This window comes from Rhizopus delemar, genomic scaffold, assembly GCF_000149305.1.
Source record: "Rhizopus delemar RA 99-880 supercont3.1 genomic scaffold, whole genome shotgun sequence".
Taxonomy (NCBI): Eukaryota; Fungi; Mucoromycota; class Mucoromycetes; order Mucorales; family Rhizopodaceae; genus Rhizopus; species Rhizopus delemar.
Genome location: NW_027137827.1, coordinates 3,103,257 through 3,119,005, shown reverse-complemented (window position 1 = coordinate 3,119,005; position 15,749 = coordinate 3,103,257). Strand labels below are relative to the sequence as shown.

Sequence of the window (15,749 nt, the reverse complement as noted above, 5' to 3'; positions counted from 1 at the left end):
CTTTGGAGTTACTGAGCATAAGCAAAGCTTTTGATGATAAGTAAAAGAGAAAAGAAGAAGAAAGGAAAGAAGAAAAAAGAGAGAACAAAGAAATAGGGATCGACAACAATGTACCTTAGTTGATTTCATTGTCCGTCAATGGCAGATAAGATCACGTGAATGGTACTGATCTTATCGGACATTCGTTTATCCATGACCATAATTGACCTTGTTTCCATTTATGAGTATTCTTATTTTCATCCATTGTATTCTAAAGACCCTTTTCCTCATAACCTGTAGTCAGCGAACCATAATACAGTATAATATAATAGAACATAATAGAATACAATAAAATAGCGAACAAGGGTTTATATTTGTAAAATGAGGGAGAGAGGAAAATAAGAATACTCATAAATGGAAACAAGGTCAAGTACGGTCATGGATAAATGAATGTCCGATAAGATCAGTACCATTCACGTGATCTTATCTGTCATTGACGGACAATGAAATCAACTAAGGTACATTGTTGTCGATCCCTATTTCTTTGTTCTCTCTTTTTTCTTCTTTCCTTTTTCTCTCTCTTTCCCTTTCTCTCTCTCTCTTTCATTTCTATTCGCTTCGTAAGTACTTGTCATATACATACTTTTGTATTGCAAAGCGGAATTGCTTGACCTAATGTCGTCCAGATCTACTTCATGTGAAGGAAAAAATTAAGCAGAAGGGTCAATCTAGAAAGAAATGAACTACATGATGTAAGTCAATCTGACAACATATACTGTTACTTTACTAATATATCTAAGTGACCAAGGGAGCTTCTTTTATGATTTATTTGAATGCTTGCCGTTCATCAGTACAGAATATTAATTGGTATTTTTTTTACACACTCACAAAAACACCTTCTCTCTCTCTCTCTCTCTCTCTCTCTCTCTCTCTCTCTGCTGACAACATTATTGTTACAACAAGTAATAAGCAAATAATTGAATGAATAATGAACGAATAATAAATGAAAAATGGAGTAATGGTGAATGAACAATGAAAGCTCAATCAAAAAAGAATAGCAAAGTATACTTTAGATCAACTGCTATGATCATACTATGGTGTTATACAAAGCTATTTCAGCTCTCTTCCTTTGTACATTAAGGATGATGATCGTTGTACATGAAGCTAATGGACTTGTTTGAAGACATGAAAGAAGCCAAAGAATATAATAAGCAATGTAATTAACATGAGAAACAGAGAAAGATACAAGGAGAGAGAGAGAGAGAAAAAAAAGGACAAAGAAGAATTTTATTGTATAGGATATATATAAAAGTACAAGTACTAAAGTCGACATTGTTAGCCATGCCTTTATAGTAAAGACATGTTTCCAGGCACCGCCACGTGGAGGCCATGTCGAATAGGTGCCCTTCTACGTTCTTTTTCCAGAAAGGGGAGAATCAGATAAAGCGTAAAGCAATAAATCGAAGAACCCCTGCTGAACTGGTAACTCTCTCAGTGTTGCTGGTCTACTATGATGCTGGTCTACTATGATGCTGATCTACTATGATGCTGATCTACTGTGTTGTTGTGATTGATAAAGAAAGAAAAAGATATCGAATCTGGTTCCTTTTTATACATTTTTTGCTCTTATCAAAGTTTACTCTGTGTTGGCATGACGCGATGATGAGAAATTAACAAAAGCAATTCCTGCAAAATCGTCTGTCTGTTACATTTTTGACCATGGGAATCTGTCTTTCTCTCACTCTTTATGCTTTTATTGTATCATTCATCAGTCAAAATCTAAAAGAGGCCGGCATCTTCAGTCATTTCTTACTCTCCATCGTCGTAATATTGAAACATAACCTGTAAGTAATTACGTGATAAAACCTGTTGTCCTACTAAATTAGTCAATTCGTCTATAGAACCAATGAAGTACAAGTCCTAGGGTTTTACATGATCATTCTACTTTGACCTAGTCATCATTCTCAGTTGACAAGGAAGCATATGAAAAGATTTAGAAACACAATGCTTCCGAAAAGCATAATATTGTTCTATTTAGCCAGAACTAATAACCTAGGATTCAGTATTGCATAAAGATGATGCTACAGTCTTTTATGAAATGTAAGTCAAATGCATTTCATATGTCACATCATTACTAGAAGTAATCAACGTTTTTTTTTTATCTTCCATAGCATGATCACAGTCAAGTACAATAAAGAAGAAGGAATGGAATAAAATGATGACTTTTGTCCAGATGATATCAAATCAAAGAGACTTACCTTGTCCTTTATCTACTCATTATTTTGTATGGAATTGAATATGAAGAAGCATCAAGAGATACTTTGTGATCATACAGTCACTGCAAATAATTGGAGAATAAGTCGGTAATATTCGCTTACTATCTGAAATTTTACTCGAATATTACCAGATTTAAAACGGCACTTTTCAAGCGAATTTTACAACAGTTTAGCATACATCAAGAGGTTAGGAAAATATATCATGATACATGTTTCCTGAATTATAACCATCCTTTTGCTTCTTAGTTGAACGGAGATACACTCAAAGATGAAGAACTAGTTTCATTAAACCAGCTTATGGCCAACGCGCCAGTTAATATAATGACATCACTGGTTTCTTTGGGTGTAAAGTATCTAAATCAAGAGACTATCAATTCAGAAGAGTCGTTGATAACAATGTAAGATAGAGCTCACAATTTTATTGTAGATAGAAACTTATTCTCTATTCACTGTAGGTTATCTCTTTCTGGTATTATTAACCTCTTGGATATAAAAATGGTGGATATATATCAGAAACTATTTACCGAAGCACAATGGGGATGTATTTGGATGAACAAAAAAGCATGGATATTGACATATATCCTGGATTAAACGGCAATTCCAAAAATATACTGAATCGCCTATTAGCTTTGCCAGATAGAGATGAGATCTTGGAGTTCATTGATGAGCAAAAATATTTACTCTCCAAAAGCAAACAAAACGGAGAACAACAATACGCCAAGTTTTTGATTGTGGAGCAAATGCAAGTCAAAAGAGGAAAAGTACAATACATGTATGTCTAAAAATGCAGTATCTACCTTTGATAGTGTGAGGAATTTGGCCCGCTGGTCCTCAAATCAAGATGAATCAGAAACAACTGTTTATCGAAGATTCGCTGCATTATTAGATATATTGCTCGATTCTTCGAATATCAAACTGATTGAGTAAGTAGATAAAAGCAAATGAGGTCAAACAAACAGATGATTAATGAATCTATGATTATATTTGTAGTGGCGAGAGTACCAGTGAGGCCACGAAAGCGTCAATTGATCTGAATAGATCAATATTTGGGTTAGGGGAGCAGTCCCATTCTTTCGGCCGAAGAATTGACCTTATGCTTGGCATAAAACACAAAAAGCAACGAGTAGAGATTTCCTCTAATGAGTTCAAGAAGACCATAGCCAGCAAAGATGTTGTTCTAAAACAACAATGCAAAAATCTGAGGACTAATGCCTGCATTATCCAGCAGATAATTGCAAAATACAAGATCAATACATCTGTCATGGTCATGGATTTTGTTGGCAGCTTTGGCTGCCTGTATATGATCAAAAAAACCGAAGAGCAATTCTATATTGCTAAGCCAGTTGCAAAGTTGGCAATCCCATACAATATAGATCAACTTGGGGGTTTGGAACAAACACTAAGTGCGCTGTTTCAAATGAGGGTAAATCAACAATGTCTCTATTAGTAATTAGTGTATTCTCTTATTTTTCTATCACAATTTAGTCTTTCCTCATCGACCAATCAAGGCACATACACGAAGCAATGATTAAACAGGAAGCTGTTAATGCACTCCATTTTCCTAGCCTCCCAAGCTTGCCTGCCGCTTCTGCTTCAACAATCGGTGATACATGCAATGATGTTTGCTGTAGTGATCCTTATGGCTTGTGTCTTCATTCTAAACGTCAAATTATAAATTGCTTTAAACGAACTCCATCCTAAGCATTCCATTGAATAAATACCTATTAACTTTAACTACAAATCAACTGAAAACTTACGAGAATCAAAACACTATATGGTTAAGCGCTATGAATTAAACCTAGCAGCATCTTTTCCTCTTGATGACGGTTTCTTCATATTTGACTGACAATTTGCTATTGCATGGACCGACAAATTAAATCCTGTCTTTCGACAATTATGCTTTAATTAACCGTTGACCATTTATTTTTTTTATAACCGTCAATGATATCTTTTTTGTAACCGACAATATCCACCAGCCGGACTGAATCATCCCTCATTGCTCTTTCTATGCTATGTTCTCTCCTGCTGTTCTTTTATCGCTTGGTGACAAATCTAGCTCCGATTGATGTGTATCTAGCTTTCTCTTTTTGTTATTATCACATTCCTTGAAAGAGGTTGAGCTATAGTATTGGTCAAGTATGAAACAAGACTGTTTATCAATAAAAATGTTTGGAAGAGGAACTTACAAGTTAATGAATAGTGGTTTCGTCCTGTATGTTTTTGTCATTCCCTGAAATTTGTGGATATGGTTGCAAATGACATCCAGTCAATGTTCCAAAAATCACGCAAATATAGGAAAGTATTATCCTGTGGTCAAGAAGAACGTAATTAGACACTGACAAGATCAAAATGAACAAATTACGAAATAATAGGCTTGTTACTTTACTATATGTTCTTTTCTGTTTGTATCATAGCTGATATGGATATCTGCTTTAGTATTTAGTGATAAAGGAATTACCCTACGACAGCAATCTTATAATTTACTATAGAGCACAAAAATTATAAAATTTCTATATGCTGTCTTCATTTTACAGCATGAACAGTAGTAAAATGAAACATAATAGGTTATAACGGCATAAAAGAAGCCGCATTTTATCTAAGAAAATCTTATAAAGCTTTGTATTGTGTAAATCTGGCGTTTCTAGGCTGTGAATGTGTAGAATATGAACTGAGCAGCAAAATCATATTATGCATTAGTGATGATAAATATTCGTTTTCATCGATACATGAACTTGAATATCGCCGTTGTATTGTTGATTATAAGACACTACATGCTTAATTTTGTAGTCGTAATTTTTTGCCAAAATATCTCGCTGTAAAAATATTTAATAAATTTACTTTAAAAAATTTTTTTACAATAAAATATGGTAGGTTATTTCTAGGAAAAACCTATTTTTATAACAGCTGGTAAGTTGCTTTCAATTGAATGTATGGTATAGTTGATATGGTGAATATCCAATATTTATATTTATTGGAGAATGATTTTTTTGTACAGTGAAATGTAGTGAACTGTTTGCAACATATTGTCCACAAAAAGCTATAAATTCTATAATCCGAAGTCATCTCAGACGAATTTTATCGAATAAGATCCCTGACTTTAGCTATCAGTCTAAAAGTTGTCTTATTTTTGTAAGGAGCGCCGCATTAAAGTAAATAGAAAGGAGTATTAATACAGACTATGTTGTTGAACTATTTAGAACAAGGGAGTAATATTTAATTTTAAACAAGGAATGAAGAAAAGAAAATTACTGAATTAGTACTCGTATGTAACCAAAGGAACGAATGAAATCCTTTTGCTGCAGGTGACTTTGGTTTGACTGTTAAGAAGTGACCTTTTTTCAAATAATTTTTTTAAAAAAAAGTATAAAAAGACGAGCCAAATTACAAAATGTTTTGTTTCTTTACTGGTTTCTTGTGTTCATTGTTCAGGACTACTTGATGGGAATGGCAGAAGCGGGTCCCTCCCGGAGAGTAGCCACCAATGTCGATTACATTACAGTATAAACAATTGAATGCGAAGGGCGCTTAAAGACATGGCCTCCACGTGGCGGTGCCTGGAAACATATTTTCATTTTGAAAATATGGCCAACAATGTCAACTGTTTTTATATGAAATACAAATGAAAAATCACTTTTAATAAAAACATACTTACTAAATAATGTCCTTGTCTTTTGCCTTTCACTTTTTGTTTTGTCTAAGTTACTTGTTTGTTTTTAAACCACTTGTTTTGCTAAGCATTCTTCTAATACCATCTCTACTCTTTTAATTGAAAAGTCAAGTTGTGTAATAAAATAAACATAAGACCAAGTAGTATATGATTGTCAAAGTAAAGAAAAAGAAAAACAAAAAGAAAAAAGCTGGTGGTAAAGTTGAGATTCCTTAATCAGCATTCTCAAAAGGAATCTAATGAGTGATGAGTCACGTCTTTTATTTTTTATATTATTCAGCTGGTATGTATGCTAAGTACTCAGTATATTGATAGTATGCTTTGTCTGCTTTACGTTTTTTTTCTTTTAGAAAGCTTCTTTTGTTTTTTTATTTTTCTCAGGTAAGTTTGCATTCAAATGAAGACAAGAGATGAAAAAGTAGCTGCTACTGTTCTTTTGCTTAGTTGCTTTCTTTTCTTGCCTTTTATGTGTCTAAAGGTATTTGGTTATGAAAAAGTATGTTTGCAGGAATGATGGAGAATGAGGAGGGATGAGTGAAGAAGCTAAAGACAAGCACGTAAGCAAGACTAATAAGGTATATAGTGTAACCATACTTACACCGACTTTCCCCTTTTCACCTTCCTTTTAAGGAACTTGGGAATGTATCGCCTACTTGCTGACTTATAAGCATAGATAAAGTACTTGGCATGTAACAAATAGATGTTGTAGTGGATAAAAGGTTGTTTTATTTTTATTTGCATGTCAAGTAAATAAAGAATACAATGTGTTTGCTCTCTCTCTCTTTTTATATAATGATTATAAATGTAATTAAAAAGATGACAAAGAGACATCAACATATATGGAAAAGTAAGCAAGTAGGTCAAGTCTTTGCAGACTGGCTATGTACGAGATGACTAAATTCAGAAAAGGGTAAAAGAGAAACGGATTCTAAAGCGGGTGTATCGAGAACAACTGCTCTGGTATCACTATTGTTGCACAAGGACCTTGTGTGTAGAGTTATAAATAAAATGTGTTACATAAGCACACTGTTTACTTGAACAAGCTTTCCCTTTTTCTTTTCATTTGTAAACACTATGAATCTTGTTAAAGCAGCATTACAATTCTCTGAAGTAAATACCAACAAAACAAGAAAAGAAGATAGCTGGCTCTCTTTCTCAACATAAAAAAAAACGTCAGCTCAAGGTGCATGTCAGTAATTACAACCTGCTTCTTTTAATTTGACACATCTCTTTAGAAGAAACTCCCCCCTTTTTTTCTTATATACCTTTGTAGCTAACAACGCACCAAAAATAATGTGATAGTAAGAATAACAATAGGATAAACAACACTATTTCATCAGCTAAAAGAGAGAGGTTACTACCTCGAGATGCAAGTCTGCCAAATTAAAAAAGTTGCTTGGGCCACACTCTAAAGTTAGGACACTCTCTACATAATAGTTTCACAATAGACAGTCTAAGCAGAAGCAATAATAACGGTATCAATAGTAGTAGTAGAAAGAGGAGAGAAAAAAAAAGCCGGACAAGTATTCATCACTACAAACCTTACTGTCAATCCTATGATGTGATCCTTTACTTTTGCTTTCAGTTGTGATATTGTATAGGATATATGACCTATACTAGTAGATATATGGAATAATATACATGTACATACATAAAAAGAAAAAAAAAAGAAAACAAAAGAAACAGCAATGATTATAGACAATGGAAGACAAGTAATGGATCTAAAGAGGAAATAAGGTCATGACAGCATCAATTCTTTATCTATCGAAACAAAAACAAAAGCAATAGCTAAAGAAAGGTCTATGAGAGAAGTGCATCTGGTAGTTGACTATGCAACAATGGATAGTGATACTCAGGAGATGAATATGTGTAGAATAAGGTCAAGTCGAGGTAAGTGACACGCGATGATAAAAATGAGAAAAGACAGTTACAAGTGTTTGGTTATTGTGTAATTTATATAAAGTATCTTTATAAAATAAAAGATGCATGTTTAAAAGAAGAAATGTAGATTGGGCCTGTGCTTGGTTTATTTATTCGTCTACAGTTGATGTTGAAATAGCGAGTTGTACAAAGATGATCAAATAATGTGTTTTACACATACATCTCCTGTCGCTTGTTCTTTTTTTCTTGTTTGACATCTATGAACTTATTCTGTAACCAAGAACAAAAGCTGTCGAAGGTAGGTTATGAGCACTTGAGCAACCTCTTTATAATTGCAAGCAATGAACAAGTAAACGATTGATTCTCTCTCTCTCTCTCTCTCTCTATTCTCCTTCAAAAAAAAAGACAATTTCATAAGCTATATTATCAGGCCTGCTCTAACAACGAAATCCCAATAAGTGGATACTACATGAAGCGAAGGCTGCTAATACGACTACTACTATTATTATTATACAAAGAAAGAGAAGGTTATATGGTTACCAACACGACCACACTGTATACTTTGGTTATTTTATAAGATGAGTGAAATATCAGCAGCCTGATGAATATGATGTGTTGTCAGGCTTGCTTCCAAAGAAGATCTAAAGAAGATGATATGGCATCATGGCTCTATGGAAATACGATGATAGCTGTATAGGAAAGACAGATAATTGAATGTGATCATAATGAGAATATTAGCTGCAATAGGATCGATAGTTTTGCTTTTATGTATTGCTTAGAATCAAAGGCATATCGTGTTTTGTCTTATATCAAATTTGTTACATATAATGCACAATAAATATCTGAAAAACAGGATCGAGATTGATTTTTCATGGTTGTGACTATATACGTCAGCTTTTTCTATAACAATTGATTATGAGGATGTATAGCATTGGATTATTTTCCTATGAAAATTTTCTATCGAGAATACATAAATAATGTAAAAGGATCATTTTATAAAGCGTTGTGATATATATCTATCTTGAGTTATGTCACTTTATATTTAATAGTTCAAAATAACGTTTCATTTGTAAGCAAAGATCATGAGCTGCTCAAGTGTGCATAAAATATTTAAAATCATAATTGTACTTTTTATAGTAAGTTCTATTTGAAAGAATCCTTTTCTAAACATAACTCTAAGCTTAATCTGTAATTGGAATTGGTAAGCAGGGTTCATTAATATATTATATATAACAGTACAACGTGTATTCTGCTAACAAGCTGATTTTTTGCAACATTTTGATCAATCGTTCTTTATTAACTTTTACTTAGCCTTCGTATACTATACCCTCAATGTTGGAGTAGACGTTGCTAGATTGCAAAAGAAAACACCTTCATTTTTGCTGAGATAGGGCTTTTCTTTATTTATCTATTTGTTTTAGACCTCATTTTTTCATATAAGCATAATCAAAAAAGTTAAAGATTTGCAATAGAACAGCTATTTTTAATTCATCCAAAATTACATGTATATGACACAATCACTCTTTATGATTACTGTGATTGATGTCCAATAAGACAGTTATTTTGAATATAAAATACTTTTTTTAGAATAACGTTTAAACAAAAAAAAACTCTATTTAAAATAAACTTCGTTTAGGCACATAATATCCAATGCATATATCGCTTTCGCCCGAGGCAAATAAAAAAAATAAAAGGGAAAGGGAGGCTAAAAGTCCCTTTTAAGATGAAAGGTAAAATGGTATGGTTCTTTAGGATTACCGTTTTCCAAGATAATATACATAAATATAAGCTATAAATACACAGTCTATGATAAATGGTGTACTTAAAATACTATATTGATCCTAAATACTACGGTATCATTCAATTCTCTATAAAAGATGACCTTTTTTTTATTTTTATTTTAACGATGACTAAAGTAAAGATAATTTAAGAGTGACGATTTCAAAAGGTTTAAATGTAATCACTGTTCCTTCATCAATCTGCCTTTGCTGCTGTAATTCAACAATGTCATCGTCTAATACTCTAAGGTTTTTACTAAATGTTCGACTTTGACTAGGATTGATTGTATTGATGATTGGTATTGATTCAATTTCATCTTCTAATATGTTGCATTTACTGATTTTTTCAATCACTTTTGAACTACCACAGAAAAATAAGTTTTGAATTCCTATACCTCTCGGTGAGAATTACCTTATTAATCTGGCTTTAGCATGGCCTCCATAAGCTTCATATAGTCTAAGGATAATATCATCTGAATCTTCTGCCTTCTTGATCGTATCCAGCACTACATTGGGAGCGTTTCCTATTGTGAATTGAGGAATAAGGTGCTCTAAATCATGTATTCTAATTTTAGGTACAACCCTGTATACATCATTAGAAATCTAAACCGATGCGTTGGTTGTTATATATACTACCTCGATAATAAAGGTGAATTGAAGTTGTAACCTTGTTGAATGACATCTGATTGCAAAAAGTGGTTTGGATGAGGATAAATGGCATACTTGAATGTATGATGCCCTATATCACAATTCGAATCAGGAGCCTTAGGCGATCGAAGCAAGGAAAGTCGCATCGAATTTTGAAAAGCTGAACATCCATATTTGCAATCATTCAAGAGAGCCATACCATAGCCATACTCGGAAAGATCCATAAACTTTTGTGCGACGACTTCAAATTTGGCACTATCCCAACTGGTGTTATAATGAGTCGGTCGACCAATAAATCCATATTGGCATTCATAGTGAGCAATATCTGTCATAATATCCCATGCAAATTCCACTTTTAAGAACTTTCTATTTTCATTCCAATCAACCTCTGTCTCAAAATCCAAGCGACGTGAAATGGCAGTAAGGGCAACCACCTGTCTCAATCGGCTGTATTTGGATATTTGTTTCTCAATCAAAAGTGAAGCTCGCAAAGGCCCCTGTTCAAGGATCTGGATCGATCCAGCCTCCACGCGTCGTGCCTTTTCGAGATGATAAATCTCAATGTCCCAGGCATCCCAAAAGAGAGGGATATCGTCGTAAACCTTGAACTCGTTACCGCATTCACCTGGTCGGACTAGGTTACGTTCGATCTGTTTGTCGAATAATTGAACAATATGCCCAGACTGGTCAAAGGTGACCTGGATAAAGCCGTTCTCAATCACAATCTGGTTAAGTGCATCCATCTTGACCTTGACTGGTTCACAATCGAGTGGTTGGTTAAGAAGATAACCCTTGGATCCTATCGATGGTACACTATTTACTGTGAAAAAGTAAAATATGAGAACAGGAAACAAAGCTTTTTTGCAATTAACTACCATAAACATAAGCAGATCTTCCAAAGGCTGAATATTGATTGACAGTAGGCAAACTATCATTCAAGGGCACCTGAATAATCTCTGTTCGTTCCCAGGGCAACGTATTCACAACAACCAAACCTAAAATGGGGAATTAATGAGCACACACCATAAAGAAAACACCTTGTATTACCATGTGTATCATTAATAACAAGTTCTTCTTGAAGGCCAAGTAACTTGGTCAAGTATTCATTTCTCATTTGTTTTCCCAAAATATCAATCTTTGTATAAATTTGTAAACAGTCATCATAGACCATTTCAATAGCTGAACCACCCATTACATCATGAAATTGAGTTAGGCATAACAGTTTCCAAAATTCAGTTAGTGCCTCTTTAGGATATCTATCGTATATATCTTAGTTTTAGTCTTTTTTTCAAGCAATAGAACTTACCTGAAAGAGTCAGGAAATTTCAAAAGAGTCAAAGTAGCCAACATTTCAATATCGCGTAACAAGAATTCGCAACTTCTGTTCAATTTTTTACATAAAGATTGCGTTGTATAAATACCTCTGTGTAATTCAAAATACTATACATAACATTTAATTGGCATGTAGTAGTGCAAAATAACACATACCAATTCTCCTTTCCAAAAAGGCAGTTCTGTTGCCGTCTTTTCAACATGTTCGTAAAATTCACTGACTGAAGTCATTTTCACTTTTGGAAGCCCATCCTTTTTAAACCCTCCATCAGAGTTGATATGATTATTGTTTATCTATGGGGGAACCTTACCACATCCTTCATTCTTCTCAATCTTTCAATCATACTCGCCAATGGTCCTCCTCCACCATCTCCATTACCATAAACCAGCAAACTGTGATTGGTAAACACCTTGTCTTTATGGTTCTTTACACTAATATAAATTTAAGTATTTGTACTACTAAATAAAATGCTACCTTCTAACGAGTTCTTCTGGTGTACATTGGGCATTATAAGTTTCTGAAGGCGTCATATGAGTCAATACCTTGGAGCCATCTAAACCAATCCACCAAAATGTAGTCAAGGGAAACTTGTTGACATTGTTCCATGATAATTTTTGAGTAAAAAAATACTTCAAATCTACTAATTTCATCAATTGAGGAATCTATGCTCAAGAAATTAGTCATTGATCCTTGTATTTTGTTTTTAGCATGATGTACCTGGGATGAATAACCAAATGAATCAGGTATCCAAAATACTTTGCATCGACTGCCAAAATTATCTTTAAAAAATCGTTGTCCTAATAAGAATTGCCTAGAAAGCGATTCACCACTTGGAATATTGGTATCCATCTCTACCCAAGCCTATGTATACTAATGAGCAAAGATGTATGCTATTCACCCTTCTACATACCCCGCCTGTTGGTACAAATTGACCTAAGCTTGCTTTTTCTAGTACTCTTTCCCATAGCGGTACATACTTTTCTTTTAGCCATTCATATTGTTGTGCTTGAGATGCAATGAATTTATAATCAGGGTATTTATCCATTAAATCTATTTGTGAAGACCAACTTCTTGCACATTTACGCTTCGTTTCTTCAAAAGGCCACAACCAAGCAACATCTATCCAGCAACAATTAGCTCTTCTTGATTTCCATCAAGCATTATATATTACCAATATGACAATGTCCAACTGCATGAATTTCATGCTGTGCATCTCCGTTTCTAGCATTCAAGAATTCATGAGCCATCTTCAGCCCTTCTATAATAGATCGATCATCTCCAGCATGAAATACATTGATGATCTGATTGGCTGTATACAGTGCTTGAGAACCTCTCAAAGAATCTTCTGGTAAATCTTTTCCCATACCAAATATGACTTGAAAGTCATATAGTAGTTCCCATGCAAGCTTATTAGGTACCGCAATTTCCTATGAAACACATATGAACACTACATACCTTTTGGCATTTTGACAGGTACATACCACGTTATGCAAATTAAAGAATCGGTTGGGATCAGGTGGACCGATTAGACCGTTACCAGTACCAAACATACCATTGCATGCCATTTCAACATAAAACTGAATCACCTCCCCACCTTGAGCATGGGGTGTTAATGTGTATTCTAACCGAGCATCACTTCCAGCTAATAACAAAATTAATAAACTTGCTACACATAATATTACACGTACCTCCGCCTGTTAAACCTTGCAAAGGTGTCCCTTCCATACTCCAAATAAGTGCCTCATTATCCGAATTCCATATAAAATGAACTTGTTCTCCAACAAACTCTTCTGGAATCTTTAAACGAACATGAAACCAGTGAGTCGACTATAGAGACACGTCAATAAAGAAGCTGAGCTATCTAAAGTAGAGTATTATTATACCCAAGAAGGTCCAAACCATTCGCCTAGGTGAGTAGGTCTGAATTCTTGTCGAATGGCCTCTTCAAATGGTATTCTTTTCAAATCAGGTACACTATAGACAAGCAAAGAAATATATTCCTCAGAATCTGTTCTCGCTCTGTAAAGTTGGGATAATAAACTGATATCAGAGCCATTGACACCTGCAGTTGTAAAGTTAGAACAACGATCCACTGTAATGCTTCTTATAAGTTTAGGATGATTAAGAATTTTAGGTTGTGAAGAGACATTGCTGTTATTGGTAATGGGGAAAGGTATGAAATTTGAAGGATCAAAAGGAAACTGATTCAAATTCATTACTGAATAAGTGAAAGAAAAAGAAAAAGTGGGAATTTTTTTTTCCTCTTTATTCAAACATCTTTCATCTTACCCGAATTTCACACACACATACATGTAATATATATATTAAGTTGGACATATTATCGTTCTTGTATATATGGGGTTTTTTTTTATTACTTAATTGTTGATTTATGCTATTCACTAAATGATCAACCAAGTAGATCTAGCTTTTTTTTTTTTTTTTATTTTTTTGCTTGAGAATCAAATCAAATTAAACAATTGATTTAATGCCTGCTTCGTGTCAATTTCAAATCGTATGTTCTCATACAGATTGACTTGGAATTTGGTATGACTGTAGTATATCTTATATTAAATGAAGGTCTGCTGCCAACTTAATCAAAAAAATTAATGACAAACGAAATAAACATATTCATGTAGCAATCTTGAGCTGATCTTAATTTTTTTTTTTTTTTTTTTTTTTAAAAAACACGTTTTCTCGTGTCAATTTTCATTTCGGAGCTGGCAAGAATAAGTATTATTATCATCTTTAGTTTACTTTTATCCGCTATAGACGCAAAGTTGAGTTGTGTCAAACTCTTTTGATGCGTAGAAACCTTTACTAGTTTTGTGCTTAATCGATGGATGCAAAACCATTTGCCAACCAAGTTAAACCTCAAATTGCTTATTTACCTTCCTGTACCAAGAAAAAACCTACTTTTTTATAGGTTGATTTTGACTTATATTGAAATGATTCCCTATACGATTTGTAACCTAGCAGAAAAGGGGTTCGAAACAGTTAGATAATCCGAATAGCAAGGAGACACAGCAAAGCTTGATATAAACCCTTTGGGAATAGCTTATTATATACACTCGTGTATTTCTTAAAAATATTCATGATTGCAGACTACTATGCAAACGCTAATATCATGTTAGTTTTGATTTACAATTGCGGATTTCTTTTAACAAAGCTCATATTGTACTTAAAAGCATAATAAAATAAAAGGCTCTATATACTCTTATCTACTATGTTCCTCATGTCACTTTATTCTCATAAGCTTCTGCATGATCTGACCTTTAAATTTATAACTGACTTTTCATAAGGCTCGGACCTTGTACTAAAAGACAAGGCCCACCAAGGATGACGTGCAAATCACTTTGATTTTTTACATATTCAGCTACATCATGATCTTCTGCACCAGGTTGAATCCAAATGTACTTGAACCCCAACTCTTTTGCTTCTTGCAATACATTTAAAGTAACCTTGGGTGGAGTAATGATGGATATCGAAGTATCAGCAGGGTTATTAATTTCCCTTATACTCTTCGCTGCCTTTAACCCCTCAATTTCTTCCTCTTTCTACTTTACATTAATTATATGTATATATAGTAATAATGGCTTACTGGATGAACAGGAGTGACTTGAAGATTATGGGACTGATACCTGTTGATTATTAATCATCTTGCTTCTTTTATTCTCATTTTTTTTATTTACCAACGCAAGATACGATTACCAAACTTTTGTCGATTACTACTTGCACCTACTACAATGAAGTAAGGGTTGCTTATAAACCTTTGTGCTATTGTGTTAGACATAAGAAAAAGAAAAAGAGGATTATTCCCCTACAACCATTGTGTTTAAATTTAAATCTCAGTCTATGATCATACACTAACAGACACTACAGCAACTTAAGTAAGTGATGGAGTTTTTCTTTTAACATGACAGGTATGACGAAATTAATTCATCCTTCCGTCATTTCGAGATATATCAACAGCCAAGATGAAACATGCCATTCTCAGATAAAAGCGATGCAAATGAAGAATCGTGGAGGGCGGAGTTTTGTTTATTTCAGACCTGCAAGGCAAAAGGACACATAAGCTTTTGATCCTATGAGAACCATGTATCAATAATGCAATAGTCTATTCATGCTTTTAAGCTATACATACTATTTTTTTAAGCATGAAAGCTTACTAATAGATGAAAATACTCTTG

General features: G+C 33.7%; 3 protein-coding genes across 3 annotated transcripts; 1 reads left to right on the top strand and 2 right to left on the bottom strand.

Annotated features, from left to right (window-relative positions):
* Positions 1 to 3,029: 3,029 nt before the first annotated feature.
* On the top strand, positions 3,030 to 3,862 carry RO3G_01221 (uncharacterized protein; the record flags this gene model as incomplete). Its single annotated transcript, XM_067655812.1, has 3 exons — positions 3,030 to 3,178; positions 3,246 to 3,678; positions 3,821 to 3,862. The coding sequence occupies 3 exons, from the start codon at positions 3,030 to 3,032 to the stop codon at positions 3,860 to 3,862; spliced, it is 624 nt and encodes a 207-aa protein (XP_067511913.1).
* A 5,851-nt stretch (positions 3,863 to 9,713) lies between these two features.
* On the bottom strand, positions 9,714 to 13,778 carry RO3G_01220 (uncharacterized protein; the record flags this gene model as incomplete). The annotated part of the gene is made up of 15 exons (XM_067655811.1): positions 9,714 to 9,942; positions 9,994 to 10,164; positions 10,218 to 11,049; positions 11,105 to 11,224; positions 11,277 to 11,485; positions 11,536 to 11,669; positions 11,718 to 11,753; positions 11,873 to 11,993; positions 12,037 to 12,224; positions 12,280 to 12,423; positions 12,473 to 12,681; positions 12,734 to 12,989; positions 13,044 to 13,204; positions 13,251 to 13,389; positions 13,446 to 13,778. 15 exons carry the CDS (start codon positions 13,776 to 13,778, stop codon positions 9,714 to 9,716), a joined length of 3,282 nt encoding a protein of 1,093 aa, XP_067511912.1.
* A 1,062-nt stretch (positions 13,779 to 14,840) lies between these two features.
* On the bottom strand, positions 14,841 to 15,352 carry RO3G_01219 (uncharacterized protein; the record flags this gene model as incomplete). Its single annotated transcript, XM_067655810.1, has 3 exons — positions 14,841 to 15,116; positions 15,161 to 15,200; positions 15,252 to 15,352. 3 exons carry the CDS (start codon positions 15,350 to 15,352, stop codon positions 14,841 to 14,843), a joined length of 417 nt encoding a protein of 138 aa, XP_067511911.1.
* Positions 15,353 to 15,749: the final 397 nt, after the last annotated feature.